Raw genomic sequence first — 20,365 nt, forward strand, 5'->3', positions numbered from 1 at the left:
CTGTTCCTACAGTCCACAGAAGCCCTTTATTCAAACCATGGTTTTGGACTTGCTCTTTACCCAACGAATGTCTCCTGAGCGCCTACCAAGTTCTGTGCACTGTGCCAGACCCATGAAAATAACAAGGGAATGAGATGTCCCTCTAGGAGCTCTGGATATGGGGAAAATGGGACAGTTATGACAATGGAGTGAACTTTCTCACCAAGGGATCATTAGAAGGCCATCAGTTCCAGTCCTGGAGGGGCAGAGAGGCATCTAGAAAATTGATTCCCATAGCATGACAGCCTCATGAAACTGAGTGCCTGTGAGAGGCCTCTGGGATTCTTATGGCTAATTGGAGAGGAATTTGAAGGGGCTGGATCCTCACAAAGCAGGTGGGTAGGACCAGAGAAATACTGTATCTGGGTACTTTGGGCTTCTCTAAGAAACACACGTCTATTTACAAGAATTTTGGAGAATTCTTTTAAGGTTCGACAAAATGTATCATATTACCTTGCCTCCATCCTCTGAGTAACTAATACTATTCCCTTCTAAATGCTATGCCTTCGTGAAGGAATGAGAGTTTAAAAGGCGAACAATGTCTTAGTATTGTTCTGGAAATAGTTCCAACCTCACGATCCCAGGAAAGAATCATAATGACCTGCAAGGGTCACTGGACCCTATTTTGAAAACTATTAACCTTGAGTATAGTCTTAAAGTAGAGTCTAGAATGCACCTGGGTTAATAGGGAAGAAGCTCTGTGATAAAGAGAGCTGCTTTGGGCACAGGAGCCAAGAATGTCAGCACATTTGTCATATATTCGCCATATATTTGCCATCCCCACGAAGCATAATCCTTTACTTCCTAGATTCACAGTCAAACTGCATCTGTAGTAATAAGAAGGGTTTTAAAGCAAAAATTCCATCACCAAACATAAATAGAGCTCTCCTTCAGAGTAGTCACCTTTAGAGTCTAGTTATGTTCAAGAACTATCACTGCAAAATTTGGAGTTCTTCATACAAAACAGCTCAAACTTACTTTGTAAGTAAACTGGGTTTCGACCAAGATGATATCTCAGGAGTGGGATAAATGGCTTATTGTTGGCTCCAAATGACTTCTAAGTCTTGAAAAGATTAAATCTGCCTTAAAGGATGAAAATGGGCTATCAATACGTCTATTAAAATTACTCTACCAATAATTTGAGTGTCTCTGCTGTACGGAGCACAGGGCTCATGGAAATGAAAGGCCAAATTCCTGCCCTTAGGAGCTTATAATCTGTATCAAACACACAGCGGGCTCCTCCACCTGCAAGACAACGGGTTTCCACGGGCTCTGGCCTCTTGCTGATGCACTTGTATACAAGTGGGTTCTCAGCCAGGCAAGAAGCCTGTCCCCAAAAGCGAGAGTAGCTCCCCACCCGGCCACTGTGAACCATGCTTGGCCCCACAAAAGAAAGGAAAACAGGAGAGACATTGGGTCAGATCTTCCAGAAGGTCTTTGTTGCAATTTTCTGCATCATTGAAAAAAAAAAAGTTACATCGTCATCAAATAAAGACAATAGCAGCAGAGCTCACTGAAACGTTACAAGCAAATTTGCTCTTGTACTTTTCCTAAGAACATTACGAAATTCCCTCCTCCCCCCACCCCGCATTATTTTCTGTAAAATGCCTTTTTTTTTTTTTAAAGCACCATGAAATCCTACAGAGAGAAAAACAGGTAAAACACCTCCACACGTGGGTTTATCGTCGTCACTGGGGCCCCTGCCTGGGAGTCTGGGAAGGGGAAGAGGCTGGAGGCTGGCATGTGGGTTGGTTTGCATAACGCTTCTAGGCACCACTGTACCTTCTTCCTTCAACCTTGGTGCCCTGATGGCAAAGGAGAGGTTTTTCCAATCACCCTCTATAACACTAGTCTGCCGTATCAATGGAGCGGAGTCCTCTCAAGGATGGTTTTGTTTTGTTCTGTTTTTAATGCACAAGGAACTATTGGAGATTTTTCACTTAAAAAACGATAACAAGGTAGATTTCAAATCTCTTAGGCACCTGTGAAAATGATAATCGCTTTCTGTAAAATCAAAGACACTTGTTAGTTCTCCTCAGTGCCACCGTGCCAATGTCATGTGACCTAGGGACCGCCATGGGAGGAGTGAGGTTTGCATGAATGGCTGCTGGTTCATCACGCCAGGACAGCCAGGGCTTTGTTTCTAGCCACATAATCAACATGCTATTCCAAAGCTTCCATAAGTAGAAGTAACAGGATCTGCAATGCCAAAGTCACCTTTGTTTCGGAGAGTTTCCCATTTTTTTATTTTTTAAGGCCATTGCTCTCAAGCTCTTACGCTCTACCCATGAAAGCTCCCTCTGCTGACACAGCCACGGTCTTTGCACACAGTTGCATCGTAACAGAAATAATAAACCTCCACTTGAAACCTGAGCAGGATGCAGAAAGCAGAGGATGGGAAAAGCCAAGCCAGTTTTTCCTCATTTCTTTAGAGAGTCTCTGCACATTTGTGTGTTTTCCTGTGCCTTTCCCATGGTTCGGAAACCACGGTATACATTGGATGGTCTACAATCTTACCCAATCCGATGAGAATAAATCTGCCCCACCTAAATTCTGGTCACATTCTCACTAATCCCCCAAACCCAAGCACACAAATAAATAAGCAGCATGGACTCAGCCAGGAAATAACATCCTCTCAGGAGGAGGTAAGGGAGTGGTTTGCTAACGTCTAGCTCAACTAGGACTTTCAACATCGAATGGTCCCGTTAGACCCCAAAGCAGCCATTTCCAGCGTGTGTGTGTGTGTGTGTGTGTGTGTGGCAGGTATCTGTCTATATCATATGAATTCATGAAGTAATCAAAGGGAACTTTTATCACAATTGACTGCAAATAGCAACAGCTTTGAAGTTCTTTAAACAATCTTAACACCATGCAAAAAATGCCCGCGTAGCCTGAGTCCTCCAGGGGACAGGACGCTATAAGGGAGTATGGAGTGAGCCTACACAGGGCACGATTCTAATTCAGACACCAGGCTCCCAAATACATCTGGTCTCCATCAATTACCCAGAAAACAAGTCCCAAAGGGCAGGAGGCTCTTAGCCTAAAATAAGGGGGCCCATGTGTCAGTATACACAAACACGGCTAATACCGTTCTTAATGAATTTAACAAACTCGTAGACCAGGGGAGGTTTGGTCAGAGAACTGCAGAATTAAAGGGGCCTTGATGATTATCTGTGTTGAATTCCCTTGATGTCCTGACGAGGTAACAGAGAAGCACGAGGACAGAGGTGTCCACGCTCACAGGCTGGGACAGGGAAACACAGACAAAGAGTCCCAGTGGCCTCACCTATAGGCCAGGGACATCCCTACCCGCACACACATTAGGGCCCTCCCCTGACGGTGGTAAGTTTCTAGAATTCACTATTGAGTTAGGACTGGGTATGGAGCTACCATCTCCAAATGATCCCCCCACTGTCCCCAGCAAACCTCCAGATCTGTTAGGGAAGAAAAAATCAGGACCCAATTACCAGGTGAAGCAAAAGACACCACCCGCTGAAGACACGAAAGATACTGAACACATGCTCTTCCTATGTGCAAAATCAAGGCGCTGATGCCAGCTTTAGGGAGGGTGGGTTGGAGGGGCAGGGAGGCGCTGATGAGTGTTTAGAACCTGCAGCAGCTTCAGTACGTGCTATTTGCTATGTGCTGTTCGGTCCCATCTTCAAAGGGTACCACTCACACCACTTCATCACGACTCATCTCCCCCAAATCTTAGCCTGTACACACTAAGAGGAGTCCAAGCTCTTACTCCCTCTCAGCTTCTCAGACTTTGGAGGGTATGTTCTAGTTTGCCCAATACTGCCCATATTTAATGGCTCACTCTCCATAGAGGGAGGGCTCTTCTTGGATTTCATTCCCCAGGGCTTTGGGCCCCACTGTATTCAGGGAACAGGTTGTACTGGGTTTTTTCCCACTCTCAGCCGAGGGCTGTTTTTGAGCCCTCTGTACTACTGTGATTTGACCCCTTTGGGGAAGTGTCTACGCACACACCAACACCTGTTCCATTTGGTAGAATGTGCAGCTTCGTGCTTTGAATTGTTTTATTCCTGCTATAAGCGGAGTTCCTGCAAGGTAAGCAAGTAAAGTGCAAAAGAGTGCTTTCAAAGGGCATTTTTTTAACAATACAGAAAGGGCACCACAGACAGCATTCCCAAAACCCAAACCAAAATAATGTATAAGTATCTATAAGGGTAACGCTTTAGGTCATGATTACACAAAGACCTTGTACGCTCTTAGTAACAGAGATCTCCCCACCTCCGTACACCCTGCCCATGAAACTAGAAAGACACACAAACACACACATACACATACACACACATACACACAAGAGCGCATGACGTGGACATTACAGCAAAGTCAAAAGCAGACTTTGGTCCGACAGCCTTTGAAGACGTGCTCTACCACTTCTTGCTGTGTGCCGTTGGGTAAGTTACTCAGCTTCCCTGAGCCTCCGTGCCCTCACCTGTGTAATGGGTTTGCAAACACTTCCCTTGGAGTGTTGCTATGAGGTTTCAGTCAGCTAACGCCCATAAAGTGCCTAATCTAGTGCCTGGCCCATGGAAACCACTGGATAAATGACAAGGAAGCCTCTTGGCCAGATCTGTCTGTAGTGTCTAGAGTTTTTAACACACTGCTACAGAGAAGTACAGGGCGGAAACGCAAAGGCATGAGATGGATGGATAGTTTAATCAGGAAGCTTTTAACTTATCAGAGGAATAGAGAAAGTCCCAGAGATCTACCAATCAAAACACATTTTGTCAGGCTGGAAGGGCTCTCACAGTGAGAGCCAGTGCCCACACCTGTGCAAAGGTCGTTTCCGTGTCTATTAACATATGGACACAGGATGTCACCAGTAAGCCACAGCTCCAGCCCGGTGGAGGCATTAACCCAAGTCTATCTTGGACAGGAAGGGCCTCGTGAAAGCTGATTCTTATTTGGCTCCTTGCCAAAAGCAATGCCAGAACTTTAACTAGAGCCTAGAAGGTGGGGGAGGGGCCGGCGGGGCTACGTGTGCTCCAGGCGAGGGAGAGCTGTGCAGTTTTGGGAAGTGGGCGGGAAGAGGTCTGCCCTGGTACCAGTGGTCAAGGATGTGGTGGGTATCATTTTCCCCAGAAGTCCGAAGTCTCCACTAATCCTGTGGTTTTTTGCTCAATCCCCTCCGTGTGTTAGTCATGTGAACTCCCCAAGAGGTGGCGCTGAGATCGGGGAGCCCATCACCAGCAACTTTCTGGGGCTTGCCAGGTCCAAATGCTTAAGAACATGGGCCAAACTGCTAAGTCTGAACCACCAATGGTCAGCCAATTACACGAGGGGCTGAGGCACACACAAGATGGTGAGGCCTAGCACAATTTGCCCTCTCTGATTTCAAAAAATCCATTTAAAATTTTTTTAAAACCTATGACTGGCCCCTCCCCCACTCTCCTGCCCAGGGCCATTGTAACCTCACGGAACAATCGCGTTGCTATTGTTTGCGTTGAAACCATTAATCACCCTGGTGTTCCAACTTTAGTGAAGCAGCAGGTGCAAGACAAACACGTAAGGAAAAGAAGTGATGCCTTCAAAATAAGGAACACCCAAACATAAACGTGGAATGTTGTAAATACTTCTTTTAAGCATTAGTTTTAAAATGGCATTAATGGCACTTAAGCTGCAAGCAATTAAAACAATTCAATTTTCTTGTACAAGAGTTGGTTGGGGGATTCTTTCTTTTGTTTGGAGATAGCAAGATTGGACCTCGTCACTATGTCTACCTTAAGACACCCAAAGGGACAAAAAGCCCTGAGATGGAATGATGCCGTGGTCCTCCTTGGTATGTCTCAGACATGCAGGATGTCTATTTTTATAAAAATTTAGGATCAGCTAGACAGAACAGCAAGCCACTGGCATCATGCAAGGCAATTGTTTTGGTTTTTTTTCCCCCCCTCTTATCAAAACAAGTTACAACCAAAGTTCCACTAGAAAAGTGAAATGGACATTTCAAAACCAGTTTATTTTCACCACTGCACCCACTGAGGAAAATGCATGATTTTTGCCCATAACCATGCAGCGAATGAGGTTGAGTTTTCGCCAAAGCTTGCAAGTTCATTCTTCATTTGTCGAGAGACAAAATTCAATAGGCTTCTGTCCTTGGTTAAGGTGATATCCACAGTGTGATGCATTTGTGATTTTTTTTTTTCTTTTGTAATGAGGAAAGCAATTGCACCTTTTAATACGTGTGCTCTGATCTGTTTCTCACAAATTCCACATGCTCCCGGGTCCCACGGACATTCACTTGGAGCTCGGAAAGACTAGCTGTGCGCTGAGGCTGTGTATCAAAACTCAAGCTCAGAGCAACATGCCACAATGTCACCTCGAACCCTCATTACAGGTACTAGTTCAGCCCCCATCTGGTCCCCTGCTCTGTGTGTGCATATCTCTAACGGTAGGTTCAGGAAACGAGGCTCCGTGTAAAAGCCACACGTGTTCCTTTCAGAAGGCTGGTCTGAGGAATAGCTGCCCTTTCTCCACGCCAGGCCCGGGCAGCGCCGCTCAGGGGAGCACAGCACCGTCCCATACCCGCCCTTAACTTCCGTGGCCACGACCTCCTGCGTGTGCAAACACTCCCGGCGTGTCCTGCGGCCCCTGACGGAAGTGTGGTTCTGTGTTCTTTGATTCCTTTTGGCAGAGCGATCTTTCTCCGTCATTTATGGCACAGTGAAATATATTCTTCAATGCTATGTAATTTCGGACTACCGAGAAGTCTGTTTTAAGGCACGTGTCTCAGGGTGAATATAAAAAAAAACAACAAAAACAAAAACGAAAAACCACAACGCTTGGTCAAGTCCAAGGTCCTCAGCATTTAGTTTCTGTCTTCAAGTAATGCGTTGTTCTCGAGTTCCCTGTCTTTGGTGTCCGTGGGGACCATTCCGTTCTCCACGCCCGCCTGCTGCTGGATGCACTCGGTCAGCATGGCCGTGCTGGAATGGTCCGAGTTGCACATCTTCTCCGTCTCCTCCTCCTTCTTCTCTTCGTCCAGGGAGTAATTCCGGAAGGTCTTGTAGATTTTGTGAACGTCCTCAGGCAAGGTCTTTTTGAGGTCCTTGTTTTTCCTCTTGGTGAGCCTGGAGGTGGATCCGAACTTGTTGATGATGTTGTCCTCAGAGGCTCCCTGCCCGTGTTTGTTCAGCTGCTCGGAGCCCTTGAGACGCAGGTTATTGGGCCGGTTATTGATGCTCTCCTGGGATGAGGCCTTGAAGCGGCCCGTGTCCAGGGCGGCGAAGACGGAGCGCTTCTCCGGGGACAGCATGTCCAGCGAGTGGGCCCTCTGGTCCAGGCCCAGGCGCCGGCGCTCCATGCTGCGGATGGTGGCTGCCCGCTGCAGCTTGTCGTGGATCTCCACGCTGAGCCGCCGCCGCGTCTCCCGGAACTCGGCCGTCACATTGGCCTTCCACTCGGCCGCGTGGGCCTTGATTTCACCCACCTGGCCAGGAGACAGAAGAGCAACTAAGGAAGCCGTCCCCACCTTGGTCCCCCACCACTCCCAGCACCCACCGCCCTTGGAGGAGGCCGGGAGATGGGGGAGCCCAGGCCCAGATAGGGATGCTGCCTCGGCCCTAAAGACCCAACTCAAATTGGCTCCCGGCTCCTGTGGCTCGGGGAGCACACCTGCTAGAGGACCTGGCAGGAGCCTGGGATGTGGAGGTGGCGACGGATCTGGAGGATGGCATTCTGCGGGAGAGACCGCTATCTGGATGGAGTTGGCCGGGCTTGGGTTCCCGTTATGCGTCCACCCTTTTTTTTAGCTGTACGGCCTCCTTCCTCCAACAGAACTGGGGTAATCATGTCTAGCTCACAGAGTTCTTAGTGTTACATGAGACAGGGTCACGCACCCGGGCACAAAACACAGGTGCAGCCGGTCCTTGGCCCGTCTCTGTTGCTGCAATGCTTCTGTCTGGGTAGGGTGACCAACCGGTCCCAGGTAGACTGGGACTGTCCTGATTGTCGAACAGGAGCTCCTTGTCCTAGGTACCCCTGCAGTCCTGGGCAAACTGGGAGTGTTACTCACCCTGAATCTGGGCCACACTATGGCTGAGTGCTACCTGGTTTACGCTGCCTTAAGAAGACCCTCCAGGGCACCTGGGAACAAACTTCTCTAGTCCTGTTCTGCAGAAGCCCACAGACCATGCTTCCTCAGAACACAGGAGGACTGATACCTGATTTCTCGGCTCTCCTTCAGCACTTCCAACAGCACTAGTGCCATGCTTTTCTCTGCAGACGAGGAATTCACAAGTCTGCGTTTTTGCATTTAGGAAAGTCCATATTTGCACGGTTACTTTCTCTTTCACTACAGCTGACTTTCAGCCGGTCAGTTAGCCATCTGGGGAATCAGACTGAGGATGGCATTGATGGGATTGCATTGCCAGTGTTTCCGGGAGCCAGGAAAATTAACACTGGGGCCCGGCAATGAGATGGGAACATTTCCCATTCAGCAGTTTTGTCCTGGGGCTGTCTGTACAGAATGTCTGTCTGCCGAGAAGTGAGTAGGAGGCTTCACTCCTTTCAGGATCCTCCCCCTCTTTTTGTTTCTTTTTTCTTTTTAATCTCCCTTCCACTCATTAGCTCTTTTTTTTCTTCTCTTGCCCTCCTTTCCAGTTCTTTTCCTCTCTTCCTAGAAGAACTACATGGACTTTTTTTTTTTTTTTTTAAATCACAAAATCTACCTTCCCCTCTTCTCCCTTTTCTTGCCTTTGTGTAGGTTTTCACGCATATTTACCCAGGGGAGTAAAGGTTGCATGTCCTTGGACATGGGGGAAATGTGTTTCTGTAGATCTGACAACCAGGAGGGGGTGATGGTGGAAAGGGACCCCTTGTGTTGGGTTCCCCACAGCTGGTCACTGTTGGGAGGACTTCAGTCTCAGAGAATCAGGAAGGAGTCCTAGTATTCTACTGAATTTCCATATAGACCCCAAGACCTGAAGGACAGGCGCATCCTTCTCAAGCTTTTTATAGACGTTCTAAGCCTCTCCCACATGTCTGCACACCTCCCTCAACTATGATCCACCCCTGCTGACCACTGCTATTTTTTTCTTTTTCCCTTTTTCATTTTCCTAAAAAATAAGTCATTCTGGGGCACCTGGGGGTGGGAAGGGGGTGGCTCAGTTCAATGTCCCACTCTTGGTTTTGGCTCAGGTCACAGTCTCAGGGTCCTGGGATCCAGCCCTGCGTTGGGCTCCATACTCTGTGGGGAGTCTGCTTGAGATGTTCTCTCTTTCTGCCCCTCCCCCTCATGCTCACACTCTCTCTCTCTCTCTCTCTCTCTCTCCCTCTAAAAAAAAAACTTTTTTTTAAATTTAAATAATAATAAAAAAAAAAAAAAAGTCGTTGTGTACTAGTCCTTCCAGGATCCATGGGCTGGTGAGTCATCAGATGTTCTCACCTGCCAGAAAAGGATCCAGAAATAACTGCCATCCCACTGAACTTGGCTTTCAGGAAATGATTCAAAAAGAGGAAGCCATAGGGGCCCTCCATGTATTAAGAAACCCTCCAGCCCATAAAATAGAGACAGGTATTCTTGACATGAGCTCATCTGCTCTCAGAAACATTTATAGAATTTGGAAGCGGTCCTACCTCTTCTTTTGTCTTTTTGGATAGAACCCGTAGCCAATCTCCGATCATACTGAGGACAGCTGCAAAGTAGGCAAGGCCAACCAGGATCCAAAACCACACCAGGGGCTTGTACCACTCCCGGTAATTGATGCCAGCATTTCCCCCTGAAAACAAAACGTCACTTTAACCAGGGTCTAGCATTTGGTCTTTGCAGAACAAACATATTCTGGCCCACGTAGCGGAGCCGTCATCCCATCCCCAGCTGAGACTCAGCTGTTAGAGGCATTAGAAGGAAGGGAGGGCAAGGAAAAAATGCATCCCTTCCTAAAGGAGTCTGACTTTGGCTCGACTTCTCTGATTTTTGACCACTAACCGTTACACCCACAACAATGACCACTAACCAAATACCCATAATGTCTGTGGCCAACTTGGTCCAGCTCTTCTCAACCCGGGCTTGACCGTGAATGACGTCAGCTAGAGGACAAATACAGCAGGCCTAGCTGTCCAGAGTCTTTCCAAACTTCTTTAAATGCAACAAAAATAAAAGATCAGTAATCCCCAACGCCTTGGACTTCTTGGCACCACTTCCTTCCTAATACATGCATTTCCTAAGAGCGGAGTGGATGTGTGGAAGTAAAATTGGACTTAATGGCATTCTCGAGACTTTGATCCAGTGGTAGTGATTTAACGCTAACTAAGGGATGGTGTTTACATGATGCTAATCCGAAAGGTCAATTAGGCTCAATAATTAGAATCACCATGCTAGAACTAAAAGGCCAGCTAGTCCAACCCCCTCTATTTTATACATAGGGATTACAGTAGAAATCCATCAAATCAAATTGGCCAGCTGCCCGATTGCATTGACCGGCTGTCCCGCTGAAAGGTCCAGTCATTTATTGCAAATAATTAGCCTATTTATTCTAGCCCTCCTACAGGCGCTGCCAAAGGTACCCATGCAAAGCAGCCTCCAAGCCCAGCCCCCTCTCCTAAGGAAGGGAGGACGTAACCGATGTCAGCCTGGCTTTCACCGTGTGTGACACTATTGCTCACTGAGGCAGGCCCACGGTCATTTCCAAGACAACCGACAGTGGCAATGTGTGGGTAATTAGGGGGTTCGGTAATGAGTGATTACTAGTCTTTCCCACTGGGTAGTGGTTATAACCTCTTCTAGAACCACTGAATCCACACTGAGCTTTTACGGTATCAGTAATACCTCCCAAAGGCAGCTGGGCAAGCTCTGCGGCCTGTGGCTCCTCTCCGTGCAGCCCACAATGTCTCGAGGCCATTGCCATTTCTTTAAAATTGGAATTCCAAACATTACCAACGGGCTGTGTGGCCAGACCTCTTTGGTCTAGTTTAGCTGCCTTTTTTTTTTTTTTCCCCTCTTAGGTAACTCTCCCCCGCAGCTTTCTCAAGGATTCTACTGGAGTTCCTGCCGCAATAAGTGGTTTTTGTGGTTCATTCCGTCCCTGTGCTAGGACTTGGGGCGAAGAGGAAATATTTACTTAGCAAGTCACCACCACCCAACAAGGCTTGTCACTAGGGGGCGCTAGCGAACAACACAACAAACACCCTTTGGCGTCTTGAAAGACTCGTCTGGAATTCAGAGCTCTGTGTGGGCTCTCAGGGTTTCAAAAATCCTGTGATGTTAGGCTGTCCTAACGTGAGCCGGCTACAAAATAAACCATCACTTTATCCTGCATGGTGATCAATGTTCCAGTTACATTTCTAGAAGGGTTGATGCCATGTCCAATCACAGCAATCATCGGCTCTCGTTAACGTACCTTTTTAAAGGATCAGGTATCCTTCCCCATTGCCCTTAGAGTATAGCCCAAAAGGTTGTGACAAACTTCCAGCCTTTTAAGGCATGCATTCTTCAGACCAATCTACGTAAGCTCCGGAAACCCGAGCTTCCAAGGGCCTGGTCTAATTGCAGTCAGCAATGTGGAATATAAGAGATACCTGTCCATGGAGACCTCAGGACAAAAAAAAATCCGGCTCTGTAATAAGGGAATTAAAATGGGGCCAGGCCTGTGACTATGGAGGTCACGCCCTTGCTAGGTAAGTCAAGATAAGGTCAAGTACCAGTGACTACTAAGTGCTCTCAATCTATGGTGGAGAATAAGAAGAAACAATCAATTAAAATCATTGGCAGTACCCCATGAAGTACCAGAATCCTTTCTCATTTTGTCCTTGCTTCTCCCCCCAGCCCCCCCACCCAGGGAGGAGCAGCACACCAGTTGAGCAATGCTCCCTAACATGTGTGGTCTCCCTGAGTGAAGAGGTAGGGAACGTGGATGTCCTTGCTTCTCTCCCATCCATGATGAAGAGCAGGGACCCACTTCCTATGAATTCATGTGTCACAATGTTAAATAAACCACACCTGTTCTTCCCTGGGTTATCTTCAACTTTTTTTTACTTAGAACCAATGTTGCAAAATCATTTAGGTTGGCCAACTCGATTCCTCTAAGATCCAAATAAATCAATGCTAGCTTTTCTGACATTTTTAATAAAGCTGTAAATTAAGTCCCATCACATAGGCCAACCGAGAATATCCATGTGCATTAAATCTGGGGCTCATTTTATTTTTTATTTTTTCGTCCTTCAATCGATGCTGTTTTATAAAATGTAATTCGTATTATTATTTTACAGATTCATCATCACTTTTCAATTAATGTGAAGGCCTGGATTCAATCATGTTAACCAAAGCAGGTGGTAGATATTTTATATATTGACTTTAATTTGAATAGGCTATAATACTTTTTGTTTTATAATATCACAATGTATAACATTAAAATTTTAAATATTCAATTATGTTATTGTCAAATGGCACTTTCTTAGTAAAAAGCTTCCCTGCCCTTACACTGTATAATTAGATGTAAACAAATAACCTGAATTCAAATTAAAAATTTAAACTCTTTGCCAATTACTAAATAAATGCATTTTTAAAATTTTGTATCCCAAGGCTCTATTTGTGCCCCAGATTAAAAGATTAACAGGCCAAGTCAAGCAGGTGTTTAGAGAGAAGGGCTCATCACTAGCGTCCCCTAACAGTGCAGCAGATGGCCTAGGGCTGGCACAGGGCACTTTGAAGCACAACCCAGTGCAAATTATGCTGTGGGAGAACTTGAACAAGTTTGTGAAATAGTCCCAACAGTTCTCTGTGGTTCCCCTCCAGAGCCGCAGGCCTCCGCTCAAGACGGCCCCTGGGGGCTCCACATCCAAGGGGAAGGACAGCACAGGGGCTGAGCACTGGGGTGGAGTCCCAGAACCCCGGCTTTTTTAATCACTTTGACTTTGAAGTGCTCAGCCCTTAGGCAGTGAAAAGGACAGAAAAAAAAAATAAAAACTGCTATTTTTACAAACTGGACTTTAGTTTCTTTGGCCCATTTAGAACAGCTAGGAGGCCACCCTGCTGGTTATCACCATCAGGGTAAATGTGGAGACACCCATGTGCCTTTCCAAGAGCCCTGAATATCCCCTCCAGAATGTCCTGTTTTCCAGATTTCCAGATCCCTGTCCTCCTCATGAGCACCGCAGTCCAGGAAGACCCCAAGGCAGAGGTCAGGATCATGTACCAAATAAAGTCTGCGAGCTCAGCCTGCAATGTCCGGGCTGCTGCTTCACCAGGAACTAGTCAAGAACACACACACACACACACACAATGCACTTGCATCACCCAAACATTTTGAGTTTAGGACAGAGTTGCTTAATTAAAGTGTTCACGTCTCAGACTAGAAAACAATCAATTGTCTCAACCCCTAGAAATATCCCTTAGGATAGAGAAGGATGCCTCCTCCTCTTCCTGCCTTCCTACCACATTCTGGGAAAGCCATACAGGTAAGAAGCCAGATCACATTTCATTTTCAAACTCCCCGTCCCTAGCCGAAGTTGATGGTGGTTTCCTTTTGCTTCCATAAACATAGTTCGTTGTCATCTATGTTCATAATGAAGGCTCTTGTTTCTATATACACTCATGCAGAATTCGTTATAGTATTGTACTCCCTTGGGACAGTTCTCAGCTCCTGGTAGTCAACTGAGCCCTAAGTCTTATGCCAGGGCAAGATCCAGGATAATGTCTGCAGGGAACACAGCCCTCCCCTGGGCAGCCTCAGGAACCCTAACGCACAGGTCGCTGCAGGCCAAGCTTTATGCTAATGGCTTCAGAGTTTCATATTTGCCATTTGCTAATACAGCCTTTATCAATAGATTCAAGGAGCCTTAATGCAAATCAGAAGTCCAACATTCAATGAGAAATTCATTTCACTCATGCATGATTCATAGGATAAGGGCAATGAGCACTCTGGGGAGGAAGACGCTGCCTTTCATTTCTCAGCAGAATCTGCTGCTTTTTACATTACATGGAGCCATGGGCTTGAAATGAGTGCGTGCACTGCAGTAGGGACACTGAGCCGTTTTCATTTGCTTCTCCTACAACACAGTTTCTCTTGGTTTTGAAAAGCATTATCAACAGAACCTTTTCCCCACCAGAGCCCTGGTGGCCGGGATGCCCAGGGTGCTTACCTGCCACAAAATCACCAAAGCCCACCGTGGTGAGGGTGACCACGACAAAGTAAATGGACTCCAAGGCGGTCCATCCCTCAATATACTTGAAAATGACAGCAGGGATCGTCACAAATACAATGCAGCCGGCCAAGATGAACAGGATGGTGGAGATGACCCGGATCTTGGTCTGGCTCACTTGCTTTTTCTGGGAGAGCAAAGGAGAAAGACAGGCAAGTCAGCTTTATCACCCTGGGTTCAGAAGATGGAGGCACAAGAAGAATGTTTTATGTCGGTGGCTTTTCACCTTTCATCCGTCATGGGCAGTTTTGGGAGAATGTGATGAAGGCTGGGGACCCTCTCCTAGAAAAATGCACATACAGAAGTTTTCAGAGGCTCTAGGTGGTTCGCAGACCCAGCGAAGTCTGTTCGTGGGCCCCGGGTCAAGAAACCCATCATGCCTTGGATGTCATGTGTGTGGTTCCATGACTGCAGCCCAAATGCGGATTCTAACTTCTTCACTAGTACAAATGCAATGATTTCCCAAGAAGGGCTTGCTGCCAATTTTCACGTGGTGTTACTGACCCTTCTCCAGGAGGGTACAGGTTTGGAGCTCTTTCCACAGTGGTAGGGATGGACTCAGCACCTCGTTTCTCTTGTATCAAAGGGAATGTGTTGGAAAAAAAAACAAAAACACAGCTGACCTGAAACACACTAAACAGACTAATGTTCAGATGATAAGAAAACAGCCACCCCCATACGCATTTGAGACAGACTCTAGCTTCTTCACCATCCTTCCCTGCTGAAGCTGTACACTCGTGACATACTTTTCTTTTGAAACACACACATGAGCCAGCACTGCGGTGCGTTCATGCTCTGTTATCCACCAGGGACAGACAAGAGTCTGAGTCAGACCGACAGGTTACTGCTTAAATTAATAGGAGCTTCTGCAGGAGCCAGTCAAGAGGGGAAAGCCTTTAGATTGGGAATTAGACAGATGTTACCCAAAGGAATGGGGCCTGTGAAGTCCAGATGTGGACGAGGAGCATCACTGGCATTCCCCTCGAATGCACTCAGGACAACACTGGTATGGCCTCTGAGCTGAATAACCCTTATAGTCCTCTCAAAGCTCCCAGGACCAGCATGTAGATTGTCCTCAAGGAGCCGTAGCACCATAACCCGATCAAAACCATACACATCAGAGTGCATGGGTCTTTCTCCGTCACCTAGATTGATTTTCTGCAAAAATACACCACAGGTAGGGCACTGGATATAGGAAACTTTTATCATGAGCTCTGTTTTCTATTCATTGCCTTCTGGTAAATTAGAAGGCAGAGAACCTCAGAGCACAGAGAGAACTTCACATTCATATACTCAACAGAAGCCAAGAGGGGTTGAGAGACTAGCATAAAATGATTTTGCTAATTAGAGACAAAACCAAGATTATAATTCTGATGTGATTAACTCCCAGTCCAGTGCTTACTGATGGAACCAGACTTCAAGTTACTCAACAATTTCCCAGCTCACACAAAGTCGCAGAGTCCCGCTCCCACCTGCCCCCCTCCAACAAAATCAACCAGACTAACCCCCATGAAGAACAACACACCATGCTGCTTCCCTCCTGGAAAGGAAGACTGGGAATAAAAAGTTGTTTACTCTGTGATCAGTCCAGGAATTCCTAAACTTCAGTCATAAGCAGTAACACCTCTGGCTGTCTTCCCAGGACAGAGCTGGTCAAGAGAGAGCCACTTAGATCAACTGTGGAAATGCTGGTCAAGAAGATGACTAGGGTTTCCATCCTCTCCCCCTTGACTGTGGGAGAAAAGTCAGTGCAGTCTCTTTATTGGAAAGTTCTAGACATGCGGGAGGGCTGTCCGCTCTACTCCTGGCTCAGAAACCTTCAACCCCACCTGCCTGGGGTCCCAGTCCCAGGTATGTTCAACACGACAAAATGGAGGACTTAGTTCAACAAATAAGAGCAAGTACAGTGGACAGCAAGGAGCCTGCTTCCCCCGTCCCCCTGCCTGCCTCTCTGCATACTTGTGATCTCTGTCTGTCAAATAAATAAAAATTTAAAAAAAAAATGAAGAACAAGTATAGTGGAGAACATTTATTTGCAAGAATCTTAAATCAGCACTATGTATACTCCCATTCTGAGATCAATATATTCCCTAAAAATGCACAGGAAAACCTAAGGAAATACAATCCTTCTTTATGAAAAGCAGTCATGTGCTCCAACTCCCAAAAGGGCACTGAGTGTATAAAGTGGGAACAGGGAAAAATTATTTGATCCATATTTTTTCAGTCCCCTTCTCATCTCCTCGGAAAAGCCATCTGCAATATATATATATATATATATATATATATATATATATATAATTTACTGATATTGCTGAAACTGCAAATGAAAATTCCAGTTATTTTTTTTTTCATGAAAGTATCATGACAAGATGAGTCACTTGAGAGCGATGGGAATGTCTTACCCATCCCATGAATTTCCAGGCTGAATATTAGAGCAGGACCTGGTAAGGGCAGTGGAGCCCCTCTGAGAATCCAGGAACTTATCTATTACTAGCCTAGTTTTGTTTATAGACATGTATAAAAATCCAAAGCCCAAAAGGAGATTTCACCATAGATCACATTAAATGAATCTAATTGCTGGCAGGGGGAACATCATTCTCCCCCTCCTCTCTAAACTGTCCTCCTCAAATGCATAATGAAATTAAATGTTTGTGAGACACTTGTTAAGTCATAAATTAGGATGTGAACACAACTGTAATCCAAATGAGGCTGAGGTTGGCAAAGGAGGGCTTGCAAGTACATAGAGTTGGAGACATTCCTGGGCTCCCTGAGGTGGGCGGAAAGGATGGCAGCACAGGACAGGATCTGTCTGGTGGCAGGGAGGGAGCTATGTAACAAAGGAGAAATAATGGTATCTAAAATGGGTTATCTGTTGGAGAGTTTATTGGCAAGGTAAACATTTCACCACCACTCTCCTCACCGCCCGAGGCAAACCTCGGCTTCTTCTTTCAGACATCCTAGGGTGATGTTCAGTGCATGCTTGGAGAATTCAATCATGGGGGTATTTTCGGGACTTAAGAAGTCAAGTTTCGTGTGTGTGTCTGTGTGCGTGCACACGTGTGTGCACGTATGTGTATGGAAACGTGTATGCCCATACTTTGCTATAAAAGGAAGAGATGAGGACATAAAGTTTTAGCAATATATAGTATTCTGGATACCCATGTTTTTGCTGCCCTCTAGATATTAAAACAGAACAAAAACAGTTACCTTAATTGAACACATTTTCCAGATGGAACCACAAACCATCTTACACGTCATCCAGTGATCTTTGGGCTTCTTATCCCCATTAGCCCCCACAACTGTGCACTACCACTTGCAAAAGGGTGTTTAGGAATGTGGAGTCCAAGGTTAGACAGCCTGAGACACAACCCATCCCCACTGCTATATGGCTGTGTGACCTCGGGCAAGTTTCTCCACCTCTCTGTGCATCAGTTTCTTCCTTTATGATATGGACATCAAGAATCCACCTCACAGGATTGTTTGGAAGATTAAATATGTCTGTAAAAGTGTTGCACACTGCTAAGTGCTCAGGGACTGTTAATGATTATCTTTGATGTAGAACTTCAAATGTTTTCTCAGATGTGGACAGTCCCAGATTTAATATCACCCTTAGCTACTGAGGAATGCTCCCTCATGTCTGGCTTAAGATAATCTTCGTGTAGCTTCAGAAAGTTGCTGTTAGTTGTCGCTTCCTGGATACATTATCTCATATAATTACTTCACTGTTAATGAGAAAAAGGTCCTCATTCTCTCTTGGTTCTTCTGTGTTGCCTCTAGGTTGAGCTCTCAGAGTCTCAGCCCACAATCTTGAAAACTCTGCCTTTCCATTAATTTCCCCCTAGTTCTTCGTCATCCTTCCGAGATTGCCAAGAATTGTAGATAATGTTTGCAATGTCAGGAACCAGCTGGAGAGAGGCACATACCTCACTTTCCTTGCCCTCCCCTCACCTCCCCCTTCTCCCACCACGCCACCACGTACAGAAGTGTGCCGTCTTTCCAGAGAGGGGTTGCTAAGCAAAATCACACTGCTTATTTACCAGTAAGCAGAGCAGCTAGCAAAAAGCTTTGTGAGAGCCCAGATCTGAGCTAATGTGTCCTTGGGCTAACAAAACTGTTATCTAGGAAGAGATGGTTCAATACAATATTTAGGCAGGAGGGACAGGATGGTTGCGCACATCTGTCCAAATCTTGTTTTCACACTTTGTTGATTAGAATAAACGATGTGTTCTTTCCTTCTTATGCAAATAGCATTATGCAAAATGATTTCCTGCCTCCGGATTGGCACTAACTGCAGGAATTTTCTAAGAACTCAAAACCCACCTCCTGTAGAGTTCATTCTGTTGTCACGACTCTATGTGCAATTATTCCAAAGAGCAAAACAAACTTCACAAACAGAGAGCGGGAGAGCCAGCTCGAAGAGGTCTCCTCTGAGAGAGGGATATACGTGCTCACACTCCTAGAAGTGTTTACTTGTTTCAGACCTCAGAGGACTAAACCACACAGCCAAATCTCATTAAGCAAAACGCCCTCCCTGAGTTTGCTTGCTTCCAGAATCTTATTTTAGAGAATGAGTATATTTCTATTCATTTGTGGGCTGGTTCTTTATTTCGTTTTTGCTCCTCTAATGTCCCTTCTCCTTTTCACCTCTTTGTGATTTCTTAGAATTCTGAGATTAGCCATCCAGATTGTTGTGTCTGTCTAAGGAAACTGCTTCTCTGATGTGATTTTTAGTTGGGACCTTGGAGAGGTTATTTAATGATAAGGACACTGCATAAAAACCCTAGGACAGGAGCTACATGTGCAGAGCTCTGCTTTTGGTCTGGTTCGGTTTGGTTTTTGTTGAAATGCAAACACATCACCATGGTAATACAATTGAACTGAGAATAATTTCTCAAAGTGGAAAGATAATAGGAACTGCCTCACAGAAGAACTGACTTTATTTTCTGATATTAGGATGTGTGCCATACAGATTTCTTTTTAAAAGGTCCAGTTCCAACAGATAGTTTCAACGTCACAGTGAACAGCTACGTAATACTAGCAATTCTATATACCATGAGGATAGTTTGTAAACACCGTTTGCCTATAATCTCCACGGCAGAGACACTGTAAACACACATTAGTAAGAATCATGCAGCAAAATCTCCATGGAGCCTTTGGAAAACGTCCTCCTCAAAAGCTGAAGACACAACTGTATTTTGTTTCTATTCAGCTGGATAGCTGAGTTCACACACACACCAAGTTTTGTCTGAGCCACACTGCAGCATCTCACAGATTATTGGCCCATTTGGGGTTTGGTTAGTATCACCATGCAAAGTTTTGGAAAAAGCTTTTGGGTAGATACAATTAAGCCATTGACTGAGATGTCAATGTAGGTTCACCTGGGATAGAAAAAAATTTAAATCCACAAGTAATAAAAATTCTCAGCGGTTCTACTCCAGGAACACTTTCATTAAAATCTTTAAAAGTTTTCTGTTCTAGAATTCAGTGGCTTTTAGTATTCAGAGATAATACTCCATCAGAACACCAGAGTTTGTGCTCAAAATACAACCTGTTAATTCACTCAGCCCATAATTTTTAAGGGCCTTTTACGTATCAGGGGCTGTGCTGGTTACAAGGGACACAGCAGTTTTTAAAAAGAGAGCGAAGCTCCTTCCTCACATACTGGAAGGCTAGTGGGCGAGGCAGCGTGGGAACCTGTGAGTCTTTGGCTGAAAGCAGGCTTTGTGGCGCTGTCCATGGTGTCCACCCTGGTCTAACTATTGAAGGCAACCTAATGACATCCCACTGATTCAAAATATCACCTGCGAGAGAAGAAAGAAATATTCTCGTAGTTCTGGTATGTGGAATACAGAAGCATGCCAACCATCATGGATGATCTTTGGGTCTCTGGTAGCTAGGCATTCCGAAACTGGGTCCCAGGGCCTGGAACAACTCAGAGGCAATCACACCAATGCAGGAAACACCCACATGTAACCTGGGCTGAAGAATGGTCCTTCTCTTCAGCTGAGGTTTGGAAAGCAAGCCCATGGAAAGGAGAGGAGGTTGGGCACACCTCCTTATGAACCACTTCAACAGACTAACTCCTAGCAACCCCAACAGATACCCCACCTAGAGGCTCACCTATCCAAATTGTAAACTTACCTTACCTGGATTTTAG

The 20,365-nt window shown here is 45.8% G+C and overlaps 1 protein-coding gene across 1 annotated transcript in view; it reads right to left on the minus strand.

The window, feature by feature from the left end:
• Nucleotides 1-1,722: 1,722 nt before the first annotated feature.
• The window catches only part of KCNK10 (potassium two pore domain channel subfamily K member 10), a 130,700-nt gene continuing 112,057 nt past the window's right edge, over nt 1,723-20,365 (minus strand). Inside the window, exons 5-7 of the mRNA XM_044230936.1 lie at nt 14,149-14,335; nt 9,646-9,788; nt 1,723-7,498 (exon numbers count right to left, since the gene is read on the minus strand). Of these exons, the coding sequence (XP_044086871.1) occupies nt 6,878-7,498; nt 9,646-9,788; nt 14,149-14,335 (951 nt within the window). The 3' untranslated portion in view covers nt 1,723-6,877. The remainder of the gene's footprint in view (nt 7,499-9,645; nt 9,789-14,148; nt 14,336-20,365) is intronic.

Source organism: Neovison vison, chromosome 13 (assembly GCF_020171115.1).
Source record: "Neovison vison isolate M4711 chromosome 13, ASM_NN_V1, whole genome shotgun sequence".
Lineage (NCBI taxonomy): Eukaryota > Metazoa > Chordata > Mammalia > Carnivora > Mustelidae > Neogale > Neogale vison.